The sequence below is a fragment of the Anabrus simplex genome, chromosome 5 (assembly GCF_040414725.1).
Source record: "Anabrus simplex isolate iqAnaSimp1 chromosome 5, ASM4041472v1, whole genome shotgun sequence".
Lineage (NCBI taxonomy): Eukaryota > Metazoa > Arthropoda > Insecta > Orthoptera > Tettigoniidae > Anabrus > Anabrus simplex.
In genome coordinates, this window is record NC_090269.1 from 372177689 (window position 1) to 372194329 (window position 16641).

General features: G+C 39.5%; 1 protein-coding gene across 6 annotated transcripts in view; it reads left to right on the forward strand.

Annotated features, from left to right (window-relative positions):
- Nucleotides 1-16641, forward strand: part of RIC-3 (RIC3 acetylcholine receptor chaperone) — a 292250-nt gene that overhangs the window by 196035 nt on the left and 79574 nt on the right. For all 6 annotated transcript variants that reach the window (XM_068227672.1, XM_068227674.1, XM_068227673.1 and 3 more), the window contains 3 exons: nt 12057-12140; nt 12244-12714; nt 13761-13842. In XM_068227672.1, the coding sequence (XP_068083773.1) occupies nt 12057-12140; nt 12244-12714; nt 13761-13842 (637 nt within the window). The remainder of the gene's footprint in view (nt 1-12056; nt 12141-12243; nt 12715-13760; nt 13843-16641) is intronic.

A 16641-nucleotide genomic window follows, 5' to 3' on the forward strand; every position in this document is an offset into this window, starting at 1 on the left:
TCACTGAGATGTTCCCAAACAAGTAGTAGGCTGTGATTTTGAAGAAAAGAATTCAGTGAAAAGTTGCAGGTTGTGAATTTATATATAACAGCTTTAGTAAATGCGTTGTGCTTCGTAGCAGCTGAAAGGCTTTGTATGTTTGTTTGTTTGTGTGGGAGTGTGAGTAACATTGGCAGCAGTTCTGAAACTCGTGGAATTGTGTGACAAATTTGTAAGTGATTTAGTCATTTTAGTGGTGTTCGCGACCGGGCGAGTTGGCCATGCGGTTAGGAGCACGCGGCTGTGAGCTTGCATCCGGGAGATAGTGGGTTCGAATCCCACTGTCGGCAGCCCTGAAGATGGTTTTCCGTGGTTTCCCATTTTCACACCAGGCAAATGCTGGGGCTGTACCTCAATTAAGGCCAATGCTGCTTCCAACTCCTAGGCCTTTCCTATCCCATCATTGCCCTAAGACCTATCTTTGTCGGTGCGATGTAAAGCAACTAGCAAAAAGTGGTGTTCGTAATGAGTTCAGGTTCAGCTAGGAAATGATAATATCAATCTTTTAGGGAGGCATATTCCACTGAATTTCCTTGTTTTATGTGATCACGGAAAGGTGAAACATTCGCATTCTGTTCGATGTGCTTCTGTGATATAAACGTTTCTCATGGAGGAAGAACAGAATTAGTAAATCTGTTAAACATGTCTCCAATACAAAATTTAAGGATTGCAGTCAGAAAATTAATTTGTTTTTTTACCTCTTCTATAGCCAACCTTGATATAGTAAGAGCGGAATGCTTGTTCACTTCATTTTTAAAGGAACATAATATCTCGTTAGCTGCTGCCGATCATGCTGGTACTCTGTTTAGGAAAATGTTTCCAAGTTTGAAATTGCAAAAAAAATATGGCTGTGGTTGTACGAAAACCACACACATTTTGAAAGAAATGGCTACGGATTCAAGAAGTGAACTCGTTGGTTACATGCAATATGAACCATTTTCTTTAGCTACAGATGGGAGCAATAATAGTAACGCTAAGCTTTACCCTATTGTCACCTGTTTTTTGGCAAAGCAGGAATATCAGATGCAAGAAAAGCTTTGCATAAATTTGCATAATATTCAGAGAATGGAAAATGGGAAGTGATAGAAAAGTGGGAAACGTTGTGGAGGGTGTGCTTAGAAAATAATGAATAGTTCCCAAGTGGTGTTTTCTTTTAGCTTATAGTGAAATGTCAGCACCGACTCATGTAACATACCTGCTGCTCAGTGTTGTCTGCCCCAGCCTTAGTGGATGATTTAACAGGACTTGATAAGGGAACTTGGTAGTTTCACAGTTAGAGTGGTACAAAATACCAATTCAGAGTTGTGTAGCATTCTGTTCCAACAAATATGGGAAGGTCACCTGATTCAGAAAGTGATGGAACCAACTAGAGGGAAGAATATTCTGGATGTGGTGCTGGTAAAACCAGGTGAGCTCTATAGAGAAACCGAAGTAATAGATGGTATTAGTGATCACAAAGCTGTTTTTGTGGTAATTAAAAATAAATGTGAAAGAAAGGAAGATATTAAAATTAGAACTATTAGGCAGTACCATATGGCTGATAAAACAGGCACGAGGGAGTTTTTAATAAGTAACTGTGATCGGTGAAAAACTGTAAATAAACATGTAAACAGACTCTGGGATGGGTTTAAAGCAATTGTTGAGGAATGTGAAAATATGTTTGTACCTTTAAAGATGATAAGGAATGGTAAGATCTACTATATTATAACAGAGAAGTAGAGAGACTAAGAAGGAGGTGAAAGTTGGAAAGAAATAGTTAGAAATGAGTTGGAAGTAAGGAGAAATTGAAGGAAGTTACTAGCGAATTGAATCTAGCAAAGAAGTCAGCTAAGGATAACATGATGGCAACCATAATTGGCTGTCATACAAATTTTAGTGAAAAATGGAAGAGTATGTATAGGTACTTAAAGGCAGAAACAGGTTCCAAGAAGGATATTCCAGGAATCATTAATGAACAAGGAGAGTGTGTATGCGAGGATCTTCAAAAGGCAGAAGTATTCAGTCAGCAGTATGTAAAGATTGTTGGTTACAAGGATAATGTCCAGATAGAGGAGGTGACTAATACTAAAGAAGTATTAAAATTTACGTATGACAGCAATTACATTTACAGTAAGGTACAAAAGTTGAAAACTAGAAAAGCAGCTGGAATTGATAAGGTTTTGGGGGATACACTAAAGACAATGGGTTGGGGTATAGTACCATATCTGAAGTACTTGTTTGATTATTGTTTGCATGAAAGAACTTTACCAAATGAATGGAGGGTGGCTACAGTAGCCCCTGTATATAAAGGAAAGGGTGATAGACATAAAGCTGAAATTTACAGGCCAGTCAGTTTGACATGCATTGCATGTAAGCTTTGGGAAAGCATTCTTTCTGATTATATTAGACATGTTTGCAAAATTAATAACTGGTTTGATAGAGGGCAGTTTGGGTTTAGGAAAGGTTATTCCACTGAAGCCCAATTTGTAGGATTCCAGCAAGATATAGCAGATAACCTGGATTCAGGATCGCGATTGACCTGTCTAAGGCATTTGATAGGGTAGATCATGGGAGACTACTGGCAAAAATGAGTGCAATTGGACTTGACAAAAGAGTGACTGAATGGGTGGCTCTGTTTCTAGAAAATAGAACTCAGAGAATTAAAATAGGTGAAGCTTTATCTGTCCCTGTAATAATTAAGAGGGTAATCCCTCAACGCAGTATCATTGGACCTTTGTTTTCTTATATGTATAAATGATATGTGTAAAGAAGTGGAATCAGAGGTAAGGCTTTTTGCAGATGATGTTATTCTGTACAGAGTAATAAATAAGTTACAAGATTGTGAGCAACTGCAAAATGACCTTGATAATGTTGTGAGATGGACAGTAGGCAATGGTATGATGATGAACTGGGATAAAAGTCAGGTTGTGAGTTTCACAAATAGGAAAAGTCCTCTCAGTTTTAATTACTGTGTTGATGGGGTGAAAGTTCCCTTTGGGGATCATTGTAAATACCTAGGTATTAATATAAGGAAAGGTCTTCATTGGGGTAATCACATAAATATGATTGTAAATAAAGGGTACAGATCTCTGCACATGGTTATGAGGATATTTAGGGGTTGTAGTGTAACCTGACAAACCCCGGTCATATATTATTATTATTGTTGTTATTATTATTATTATTGTTATTATTATTATTATTATTATTATTATTATTATTTATTCATGTGTATATTTCATTTATGTGTGTATTTAGCCGTCGCGGCTTAGTAACTCCTTTTGGAGCTCTCATTATTGTATATAATCTCGATATTTATTTGGGACTAGCGTGGTTAGTTCACTCAGTTTATCTCCTGGTTGTGTACCTACGTGACGATTCTCCGAGTGGATGTTTACGTGTTGATGGAGCTGAGGTAGAGAAATTCCCGGAACTGGGCTATTTTAAGATGCTGTTGTATTGGCTTGGGCTAGTGTGGTGCAAGCACGCGTCAGTAGTCTGAAGTTGCAGCTTGCAGTGTGCAGAGGTGATACTTGTGGTAATGAGAGAAGTGTTTGGTACGAGTTGAGGGAAGAGGTCCCATGCCATGTTGGGAGTTTTTGGAGATCTTCAGTTGACAGAACCAGGAAGAGTGATGCTGGAGTGGGACAATATTCTATGGTTAAGAATATCTACATCAGGTAACGTGTTGGGCCGTTCCAAAATACAGTATATCAACGGTCTCGGCAAAAGGGAGTCCATTTTCGAAAAAGTCATGACTGCGTGTGTATAATATGCGTTTCGGGATAAACTGAGTTCCTATAGAGAGAGAGTTACTTCATAATATAGAGACATTAATTATTCATATTAATATTCTGTTTATTTTGCTATATATATATATGTTCAAGGGTGTATTACGACGAGCTATGCTCAGATTTTAAGATATATTCTGGTTTAATTGATTAAGTAAATTTATGTGATATTAAGATATATTCTGTTTAATTTTATGGGTGGGGGAAAGTACCAGATGGACTCCTTTTCCAATATTATTTTCCAGGTATCAGTGATTCAGATCTCCTTGTTACAAGGCAACGACCCTGGAAAATGAGTCTCAACAGCCAGCAAATTTTAAGAATTATTTATTTGTATATTTATGGCTCCCAAATTTCATTAGTCATTATCAGTTTATATTTATTTAATAGAAAGATTTCAGTAGTATGGATGTAACTGAGAGACCATATTTGTCTCTGGTGAGACTGTTGTGTGTGTCCTTCCGCCGCCTGAAAGCTCCGCCACCCGCATCGACTCTTCTGGATACCACGAGATGTGGACAGCAGCGCACTGACGTAATCATGCAATGTCAGCCAGCGGGTATAAATTGGGCGACGTCTTCTCCACTCCAGGCGCACTGCAGTGTCCAGCGATCAGACTACACTGTATGTCAGACACGGAGGTACCCTCTTAAAACGTGTACTGAACAGGTGGACTAATTCTGATCGGGAGGTCTCACCTCAGGACATCTTCGCCTCAAGTTATCCTGCCTCCCGTATCACCGACATACGCCCTGCCTAGCATTCTGCTACTCGTGAACTTTGCTCTGAGTTCCCCTTATAATTCTCCAAGTTACAGATAGTCATCAGCTGTCACGAACATTCATTCCTTTCGACATCCTACCTCGTCAAGATAGATATCATTGTACATTTAAAAATCCAAGTGTATAAATGTGTATATCTCTCTGACCATCAAGTCAACTAGCTTATGTTGTTATTTAACGCGTACAGCACTTCAAGTAGCAAGTCTAATTTCATTACATACTGTGTGAATATTTACCAACTAATAAACTTTTATGTTGTGCTTTGTATATCGTGATTCTTGTATACAACAGAGACCCCAACTAGAGTATGGTTCCAGTGTATGGGTCCCTCACCAGAATTACTTGATTCAGGAACTGGGGGAAAAAAAAAAAAAAAAAGCAGCTCGTTTTGTTCTGGGCGATTTCCGACAAAAGAGTAGCGTTACAAAATGTTGCAAAGTTTGGGCTGGGAAGACCTGGGAGAAAGGAGACGAGCTGCTCAACTTCGAATTTGATACGGAAAATGAAGCTGATTTCTTGCAAACAATAAGTGGTATGTTCCGAGCTGTTAGTGGAGAGATGGAGTGGGAGGATATCAGTAGACAAATAAGTTTGAGTGGTGTCTAAAAGTAGGAAAGATCACAATATGAAGAAAACGTTGGAATTCAAGAGGTCAAATTGGGGTAAATATTCGTATATAGGAAGGGGAGTGAGGGATTGGAATAACTTACCGAGGGAGATGTTTAATGAATTTCCAATTTCTTTGCAATCATTTAAGAAAAGTTTAGGAAAACAACTGATAGGGAATCTGCCACCTGGGCGACTGCCCTAAATGCAGATCAGTAGCGATTGATTGAACAGTGCTCCAGTCATGATTGGAAAGAAGAATGGAGTTGCTGCTGTTTTAAGGGAAGTACAGTCGTCTGTCTTCGTACTGGGTTGCCCATGTCATTTGATTAACTTCGCTGCTGAGAAAGGTGCAAACAGTTTGGCTGTTAAAGTTGAACTATTAGTCGACATCTTCATTTATTTAGAAAAGATCTGTAAGAGGAAGGAATGCCTTAAGAAATTTCAAGAGCTTTACAACATGTTTGCACAAAGATGCCTGTTGTTAGGAAGGTGTCTGCAGAGGCTGTTAGAGCAATGGGATCCACTACTGGGTTTATTTAAAGAAGATAAGGTGCTTGTTAATGCTCGGTGTGCATCAACTACTAGCTTAACGTCATTTACGATCCCAAAAGCTGAACCTGGTAGTTCCAAAGACCATGAAAAGAGGAAAACTACTGAGTCGTGAGAATTGGTCGCTCCCAAAAGATATGCATGTGTCTCAAAATCTGACACTCCTCTGCTAAAGAATAAGAACATTCTTCAAAATTGTGCAGAAAAAATGGTTCTGTCATCAGGCTTAAGTAAGGCACACTGTGCCTTCCTGTATGCTGCCATTCCTTTATTTGAGTATCTCAGTTCTATACTTCATAGTGCTTCCCATCACATTCATGAACTATTAGAACTACTGACGAACCTGCTTTCCAGATTTGTAAAACCAAAAGTGATCAAAAGTTTCCTTTTATTAAAAGTTCCATACCATTCTGTTGAGAATCAAAGAGACAATGAGGAATTAGTCATTGGCGTTGAGACAATGAACTTGGTGAAGAAACTTAATGATAGAGATAAATCAACGTTCTTTTCATCTGCCAGGGGTTACTTCTGCATAGCATGTGACTACAGTATATTATTAACATGTTCCCTTTCAGTGATGAAGTACTGAAACATGCAAAGGTTGCAGATGTTTCAAAAATTGAAGATGCCCAGTTTTCTTCTGTACAATTCTTTATAGAAAGATTTCCATCATTGCTGCTGAGGAAGGACAGTGAGTCAGTTGAGGATGCAATGAATGTGCTTCAGAATCAATTTGTAACTCTTCAGATTGATGACTGTGCTACTGTTGAGAGTTACAATCTGACAGATGACACAAATGGACTCGCTTGATGAACGTTCGTGGAGCTGATGGTTTTCCTAAGTATGATAGGATATCCAGGCTAATGCTTTCAGTTCTGACTCTACTGCAAAGCAGTGCTGAGTGTGAATGTGTGTTCAGCTTGGTGAAAAAGAACCAAAATCAGTTTAGGTCCTCAATGTCAAATAAAATTTTGGATTCTATTTCTGTTTTGAAAACCAGAAGTACTGGTCCATGTTACTAGAGTAGTTTTCTTCCATAATTTCTGATGAAAGCTGAGAAAGCAACTCATCTCCATTTATCCTCACCAACCTGTGATGGATAATACTCTGCATACCATGAACTTGACAGAATTTTGTAAATTAGTTTGCATGTTTAGTTTTGTTAAGAAAGAAACCCTATTTTCCAGTGTCGACTTATTAAATATAATAAAAACTTTCCAGTCTGTCACACACAGAACAATGTTGTGTATGTCACTTTCTTTTTACAGGTATGCTTATATTGTTTTAATTTGCATTTGAATTGTTGTGTATCTGACAGACTGGAAAGGTTTTATTTCATAGTTCAATTTTGACGGTGACATTCATATTGTGATCCACAACTTTAAAGTGCAGAAAAACACTATTTGTGTACTGTGTGAACTGTGTTCCAGTGTTAAGTGAAAACAGATGAGCACTCATCAAGATGTAACTTTGTGTAAGTATTTAATTTCAGTGGTGATGATAACATGTATTTAACTTGTAGTAGTGTTGTTTGTAATCTCTCCCCTTGCTGTCCTTTTTTAGTACTGTATGTCTCAAGACTTTGCGACGCATGCGCGTGGTGTTAAAAATTTTCTGCTTTAGGATCTTCTGGATTTCTCTTTTTGAAAGTTTGCAGGTATGATGTAATGACAGCTTGTTTGTTCAGTGCAGTTGGTTAGGCCAATTGGGATCATGTTTAGTAGTAATGTTTTGTTTCTATTTATGGATGCTGCTCCGTGTATGATGAAGGCAGCAGACCTTTGTGTAAGCTTCATCACGGACCGTGTCACTTAGTCGTCAGCACTTGTCAGAGCTTTCATGATCTCAGGCACGCACAATTACGTAATCAATTAGATGCCAGTGTATTAATCTTGGATGTTGCCATGATGTTTTCAATAAAATGTATCTTTCTGCCTGAAGAGTGTGTTAGTGATAAATAGATTGTTCTCTGAGCATTTCGTGAGAGAAGAGTTCCAACCAACTCATGCATTGAAGTCTCCCAAGAGAATGATTTTATAAGCTTGGGATTATTTTGTTAGGAGCATTTCGACAGGGGAATAGAAAATTTCAGTTTTTTTTTCATCATCATCATTATCATCATAAGTAAGGGTCGGGGCATATGCACAGATTATTGCAGCTAGTTGGCTATTGGTGAGCTTGAAGCATAAACTCACGAGCCTTTCGTTTATGCCAGAAGGTACAGGTAGTTTATGAAGGTGAGGAACAAGTTTGTTCAGGACGGCAAAACCAACACCATGATCGTGGCTCTCATGATTATCCTTTCCTTTCCTAAAGTAAGTGCAACTATCGCCTCGTTCTTTAATTTACCCTTCACCTGGTCTTCTAGTTTCACTCGGCATTGCAATATCGATGTTAAATCTTTAATTCTTGAGAGACAGTACTGTTTGTCTTTCTGGCCGATAAATGATATCATTGCCCATTAAATTTATGTCATTGTCCATTAAAGTATGAACGTTCCAAGTAGCTAGATTCATCTTTATTTTTGTTTCAGCCACACATCGTGTAACCTCTCGGTACAGTTTCCCAGTCAGGTTGTATCTAGACTGACTTATGTTTAGGTCACCTTTTCTACTCCCCTCCCCATTTGGGGTTAACAGAGTGGTCCTGGATAGGCCTGCTCAATAGTAACGTAGCACACTACTTGATTTACAACCTCTCCTCAAACAGAGCAGTGATCACACATTTGTTGCCTACTTGCCTGTTTGTCACTAGGAGCTCCCGTACTACACAATCCTGCTCCCACCAAGCTAGTTGGCCGTGCAGTTAGGGGAGCGCAGTTGTGAGCTTGCATTCGGGAGACAGTGGAATCGAACCCCACTGTCGGCAGCCGTGAAGGTGGTTTTCCGTGGTTTCCCATTTTCACACTAGACAAATACTGGGGCCATACCTTAATTAAGGCCACGGCCACTTCCTTCCCATTCCTAGGCCTTTCCTATCCCATCGTCGCCATAAGACCTATCTGTGTTGGTGTGATGCAAAGCAAATAGAAGAAAAAAAATTCTGCTCCCGTCACAACTTCTTGATCGCGCAGGACTTGTAATGTTGTGTTCATCTTAAATAACTTCTGCAGAAGACGCCTATACATGATATCTTTCAGCATGGGAATGCTGCTGCATAAAAACAATCGTATGTTCCTTGATATATTCTGAACCTATCCCCAGTAGCATAAGAGTTACGACAGCTGGAGGTTCTGAAACTGCTGCAGCCTTCATCTGCCTTCCCAACCATCAGAGAAGCTTCAGTTGTCCTTGTGCCTTGTCCACCATTGAGGATTTTTTATGATATACGATTATTAAATACCATATATAAATCAAAAATAAATGCAAAATACCACTCACTTATCATGACATCTTGGAAATGACCAAGCCACTGAGAGCATTATTTGGCACAGAGGTTCTCTTAAGTCATTACATAACAATTAAGAAACCTCTTTGAAACACTGAACCCTTAAAGGGCAAAGACACCAAAAACGGGCAGTGTTTTAAAGTGATCAATTTTGCACTGCTGTAATGGTTGGTTTCTACACCACTTGGTAGCCTTTATATGTCTTACCATGGCTTTCCCCATCCTGTAGCAAACCTTATTTTGATATGGAACAGGTGGAAACTCTGCTTCTTGTTTTGTTCTGTTGGTTGAAGATGAAAGATTCTACATATTTGATGTCTCAGTGTCGTAACCCATATACGTATAGAATGTATGACAGGCTACCGGCTCCTTGCAGTGGTTATCAGAGGAGGCGGTAGATTTCTTTTCTCCTGCTTTGTTGTTTAATTTGCGGCACAGACAAGCATAGCCAAGAGGTTAGAGTTACTGTAGTAAGCCACATCTCTCCAACCGATGTTGGTTCAAGTCCTATTTTATAACCCCAACTGGTGATTCCTTCGAAAGCAAGGCTTGTTACCTGACTGAGAAATCTATGCCTAAATAATTCGATACAATTTGTGAACTGATGATAGGCAGCAAGTTGTTTCCTTGCAAGTTTCATTTTATTTTTAATTATACAGAGAACAAGTAATTCTGCTATTTGTAATTCAAACCCAACTTCTGTATAAGTTTCTCATACAATAAGGATTCATCTGGACTATGTTTCATGTATATAGGATCTCTGAGAATTTGCACTAAAGCCTTTGTATATAAACGGATAGTGATGGAGACAAAAAATTGTATGCCAACATTTATTTTTACAGACTTAATACTTGCAGAATATACCATATATTATTGTGGAAAATATTTTATTAACATTTTATTTTTATCTTAACACATTCACGCCCGTATCTGAGTTATTGCCTATAGCGCGTGACCCTGCTGTGGACCGTATCTGAGTTAGCCCGGATAAGCACAACCTTGAACTGGAGCCGTTCCTACGCAGCTGGGATCTATTTTGGTCACAAATATGTGCGAGAGAGATGAAAGTAATATCCTTATGAATTTTTCTACTCACCAGAAACCACATAGCCACGGCGATTTTCCCTCCCAATGCACTTTCTTTTTGTTTCTGAAGGTAGCCTAGCGCTGGCACAACTAGCTGCGTAGTTGGTTTGTGATTGCACAAGCGAGTGTATAATCGCGTTCTGAAGTGTAACCATGGCGTGTAAGGACAATATAAATGATGCAAGTGATACGAATTTACAAAGCACAGTTTTTCAGCTGCTTGAAAATTATCTTGGCCAGGGGTATACAGTCTATATGGACAATTATTACAAATAGCGTTGGACTCGCAAAACAATTACGGGAACAGAACACTGCTGTATGTGGAACTATACGGTCAAATAGGGTTGTACCAAAAGATCTAAAGGAACACCAGGCAATTCTCAAATGGGGGAAAAAGTGAACCCGACATACAAGTACAGTCACCTCTCTCCGAAATCTCAGCTCCAAAACAACGTCCCGCGATTTTGCCGCCAAATAGGGCACCGGCCAAGGATCCATCATTTAGGTTAGATGGGAAAAGAAAAGAGCATATTCTCTTGAAGTTTCCACCATCAAATATAGTCAAGTTCTCCTGAAGAAGGTGCAAAGTGTCCTTCAAAAATAAAATTGTTAGTGAAACACGCTATTTTTGTAGAAAGTGTGGTGTTCCCATTCACCCAGGAAAGTGGACATTACCTACCACACCCTACAGAGATACTAGAGGACTTCAGTAAGTATGTGTAAAATTTTGTTTCCATATCTTGTTTAGTTTTACTTTGAAAGAATTCTTTATTGTTTGCTCTGCCACTAACAGCTGGAATAGCTGGGCCAGCCCTTTAAAGAGCCGCTCAGATGATGGGCGTGAATGTGTTAAGTATAGTAGAACAAAGACACAACACTTGTACACAATTTTTTAATGTAGGATTAAAAATCGAAAATTTATAGACATCAGATTATCATCATATACTGTATCTTGGATCATTAACACAGAGTAATGCAAACATCAAGGAGGATATTAATTACTAGCCACATAAATAATGGATGAGTGAACAGCTACTGGGATTTTGTTTGATTAAAGGGTCCTACTCAACTAGAAAAGTTAAATTTATAAAACCATTGCTCGTCCAGCTGTTTTTTTGTGGCTCGGAATGCTGGGGTGCAACAGAAACTCAGTATAGCTGAGAAGAGGATGTTAAGATGGAAACAATAGATGGATAGATAAAATTCAAAGTGACATCATGCAAAAATCTCTGAGAGTAAAATCAATCCCGGAGAAATTTGGGAGAACACCGTTTAAAATGATTTGGTAACCTTCACTGACGACCAGAGGAATATGTAGCTCATAATGTGTTAAACTGTGGTAGGTGTCCGACCAGCTTTAGGATGATCCAAAACAAGACAAGAGAGCCTGTGGTAGAATGTACCTGGACAATACCAATGCTGATGTAAATAGTCCAAAATGGAGGTTACTGGAGGAGGGCAATCAGAAAATCCAACCCCACCTAAGTGGAAAAGGGCAAAAAAGAACAACAACTTGTGGATTTTAATCTTTATTTACCATGTTCAAGCTTTCAGAGAATTTGAAGAACTGAGCATGAATGGTATGATGGAAATCAAGTGCAACATATGATGAATAAAATACTTCCAAACAGTGTTACACATTGTGCCAATAAAATTTTGTAATGCAGAATGTTTACCTAAAAATTTCCATTACCTTCCTTGGCGTAAATTGTGTAGAGTTGGTGTGCAAACTTTGAGACACTCCGTATACAGTACGTAAAAATGTACATTTCATTCACACATCATAATCTTCATGTATCTCCTTACTCTCTCAAAATTTAAATAATTACTATTTCAGAGTGAAGGAGTTATCAAACAACCAGAAAATGTTGCACTGGAGCCCATCACGCAGGCAATATCAGTGAAGACTTCAATCGAACAGGTAGGAGTTGTTATTGTTGAATCAGTAAAAGTTACCAAGGGAGTGCATTTTAATGAGGAATGCTTAGAATATGTGAAACTGATAGAACCCCATATTGTCACAGGAGAGTAAGTCATCCTCTGAGCAGGAGCACACAGAGGATCCTGTTAAGTCAGTTGAGCAGGTAGAGACGGAATGTGAAGATGGTTCAGCTAAAGTGAAGGTGATGGGCATTGAGACAACTGCTAGCTGCGAAGGTGGACTACGATGGAGTCGACCCAACACCCCAACCTTGGGCATGCCACTTCATAGTCGCAGTGTCACCCCTGTACCTCCACCAACGCCGGAACCCCAGGCTATCTTCCTGGAGGGAGCCCTTCCTTCACAGTCCCAGGTTTTAGTTTCTGATTCAGAGATTCAAGCTCTGCCTGTGGATCCCAGTGAGGTGGGTTCAGATACAGATCCACCAGTAATTTTAAGTGGGAAAATGACACTGTCACTCATCAGTCTGGATGCTGCCTTAGCGGCAGAGGATGAACAACTACAACAGCGACAAGAAAAGGAACAGAAACAGCCAGAAAAGCCTGATGAAAGCGTAAGAAATAATGGCTACTTGTGTGCGTTTGTTACTAAAGGAGTGTGTTTCTTGTAACTAACCATTGTAAGTAATAATGAGGTTCCCTCCTCATTAAATAATGGTCCCTGTGATGATCATTCATTTGCTACATTTCATATAATGGAATTCCTTGTACCCTGACCTTACTGTTGAAAAAGAATGACTCGTTGGCTTAGCTAACTAATCATGTATCATCCAGATGTAGATCTGAATAGCTGTTATGATATTTTTACTCTTTCCCTTTAATCTGAATCTTATGTAAAATAGCTTTGGACATTTCCAACTAACATTTGATCAAATCCATGAAAGAATAACAAGTTCTTCAGATGTTCTGTACCACCGCATGGAAACCGATACCTGATCTTCATCCTTCAATTATCTTGCTATGTTGTATGCACATCACCAAAATCATTAACATTTGCTTTTGTGATAGAATTTAAAAATAACATACTAGTCAGAATATTATGTCCCTCAAAGTATTATTCATCTTGGCAAGAATCTTGCTTTACATGTCTACTGTTATTGTAATATAGAGGAATTATTTTTCCATTTGAGTTGCATGGATATGAAATTGGTCTCACTTTGGTCATTACTGACTTCTTGTTTGTGATTATATTACTGTTCAAGTTCCTAGGATTAGCTTTCCTCCTTTATTGATTTGAATCTTAGTGTGTTTTCTGGGTCTCCACTCATGTATAAGATTTTGTTTCCTTTACTTGATAGTCATCAGCAGTCTTGATTGTTATCTTGTAAATGTCAACTTTTTTTCCTTATTCAAGTTATCAGTGGAGTAAAATATTTTGTAGAGGTTTGTGCTTCATCATATCTTGGATTTTGTCATTGTTTAGTATCACTCAGAGTTATAATAGAACACTTGAATTAACTGCACACATTGTGCGTCTAACATTTACGTTTAATATGTAATATTTCTTCCCTCTCCCTCTTCTTGCCTATTTCAGTCCCTACAAGGAGTGCATGGGTGAAATATGGATATTACTCGTGACCCAAATCATTTTATCTTTCAGAGTAGCAAGATTGAAACAGTTCGTGCTATCAGGGTTAATGTGGATGACGAAACTGCAGAAGAGGAAGAAGAAATGGAAGGAGGTAAGTAGGTACAACTGTGCTCTCTTGTTGATTTTGGTTAGCTGTTGATTTTTTCCTAGGGTTTCCATAGACCGGAAAATTCAAATGTAGACGGAAATACCAATAAGTTTATTTTTTATAAGAAAAAAAATGAAAATAAAACCAAAAGAACACAAACTTGAAATTTATATGGACTTAATTAATCCATTCTCGTGCATGAAGCAGTATTCTCATCATAGGCTAGTATGAGTTCGAGTGTACAGACCGAGGTTCCATCTTAGGCCGAAGAGGTCAGCGCACTCCATGAGGGCATGTTCCTTGATCTGAAAAAGGCTTACAATACTTCCTGCCAGTATGGAATTATCTCCACATTACAGTCCGGCTCCAAGGCTAAATGGTTAGCGTGCTGGCCTTTGGTCACAGCGGTCCCAGGTTCGATTCCCGGCAGGGTCGGGAATTTTAACCTTAATTGGTTCATTTCGCTGGCACGGGGGCTGGATGTATGTGTCGTCTTCATCATCATTTCATCCTCATCACCATGCGCAGGTTGCCTACAGGTGTCAATTCAAAAGACCTGCACCTGGCGAGCTGAACTTGTCCTCTGACACTCCCGGCGCTAAAAGCCATATGCCATTCCTTCCTTCCACATTACACCATTGGGGATTCTGGGGAAATTTACCAACATTTATTGAGAATTTCATGTCCCTCCAGCTCTTTCGAGTCCGTGTAGGAAATGTGTATTCTCAATATTACATACAAGAAAATTGAGTACCACAGGGATCTGTACCGAGTGTCACACTGTTCACAGTTGCCATCGAGCCCGCAATTGTTTCGTCACTCTATGTAAACAATTTAGCTCTACATTTCAGCTCCAGAAGGATGGCGATTGCGGACAGGCAGCTACAGAAATCTATACTCCGCACAGCTCTACTTCTAAATTGACGTTTTGGCAGATTTTGGCTCCATCTGGTGGTTATGTGCTGCAGCATAGACATCCAACCAGTCCCAATCTGCCGTTCATATCGATTTATATCGGCAGAGTATGATCTCGAAACCTAGTTGCCAACTCTAATATTTACATTCGCCACATGGTTTACCTATCTCACTCAGCGCGTATGGTATTCGGTACGGTTTGCTATCTTTTGCATTTTCCTTCAGTAATTAGTGTGTTTTATCATATTGTTGGAGGGTTCTAGTGACTCTAAGGTCAGTGGAGTGTTCCCTTTGTAGAACATAACCTTCTTCCTGTGCCTGCCATTAGCGGTAAGTGGTGTTTTAATTCCTCATTCTCTTTTATTCTTAATAGTGTCAGATGTTGTTAGGAAGTGTAGTTTTTGAGAATTTGTTTTAAATCCATATTCATTAGTTTTTCTGAGTATGGTATTACATTCTACAAGGGCTGTTTACCGCAGTCGTATTGCATCAACTGTTCTCGCGGGCGTAGCGCGCTGGCAACAGAGGAATGGTGATGGTCATTTGTTTTGCGAAACTTCAATTTAGAAGTAAGGCCGTGCTGAGTATATTAAGAGTCTACAGATGGGCCCTTCAACATGGTTTTTGATTTTCAGCATTACCAACCTCAGTTGCACACTTCTGTCGACGTCAGATTGTGCATCCTAAACCAGAGCTCCGCTTGCAAAAGAGTCCTTCCAGTGGTAGACACCTGCAGGTTCCTGGGTCTCCTTTATGACTAATGTGGCAACCCCACATCGGTCAATTGAGGGTAGCCTGCATGAAGAGACTTAACATGCTTAAGTTTCTCAGTAACACTTTGTGGGGGACCGACAATGCAGTGCTGCTATGTTTTTACACGGCTACGGTTCTTTCCCATATGGACTATGGTAGTGCGGCTTATGGTTCAGGATCAAAATCTGTGCTGAACCTTTTAGACAGTATACACCTTAGTGGAATTAGGCTGGCAACCAGAGCTTTCCGTACTAGTCCAATCCCCAGCCTACTCCCTGAATTGTGAGTTCCATCTTCACGAAGAAGGTGGCAGCAGATACTCTTCATGTATGCTGCCAAAATTTGTGAAATGCTGTAACATCTAAGCTATCAACACCTCATTAATACTCGGTGCCATCAGAGGTACAAATCATTACATTGATAACTGTTTCCTGCAACATCCACTGGTGCAGCAGATTCATGACCTTCTAGCCAGGTTGTGCGATGCTCGAACAAGAATCGCTTTCGCATGGCTTCCAAGTAACATGGGGGTTGCGGGAAAACTTGCGGATCAACCTGCAAAAGAAGTGGTTCTTTTACCACCTAGATCTAGGAATGTACCTGATATTTGTTCTCAGCTACGTTAAACCACCTTGGCGTCCTGGGAATTGGAGTGGATAGCAGCTGAGAGCAATTAAGAAGACAACTGCCATGTTCCAGTCCTCTTTCCGGCCTTCCCGGAGAGAGGCCATAGTTTTATGTAAACTGAGGATAGGTCAATGGAAAATCTACACGCTCGTACCTCCTAAAGAGGGAAGACCCTTCCAGTGTGTTCTTGTGGTGCCGAATTCACCGTTGCCCACATCCTCAGAGTGCGCCAATCTCTCTGGCCTAAGCCAGAACCTGGGCCTACACGAGACACTCAAACTCGTACTAGCCCATGATGAGAATACTGCTGATTTTGTCATTTGCTTTATGTGTGAGAGTGGATTAATCAAGTGCATATTAATTTCAAGCCTCCGTGACCTTTTCGGCTTAATAATTTTTATTTTTTACTTAATTTTCAAATTCCTCCATTTATAAAATAGTTGTTTTATTTTCATTTTAGTTTCCCTTACTTTGTTCAGGGTACGTAAACTCTGTCTCAGGCACACC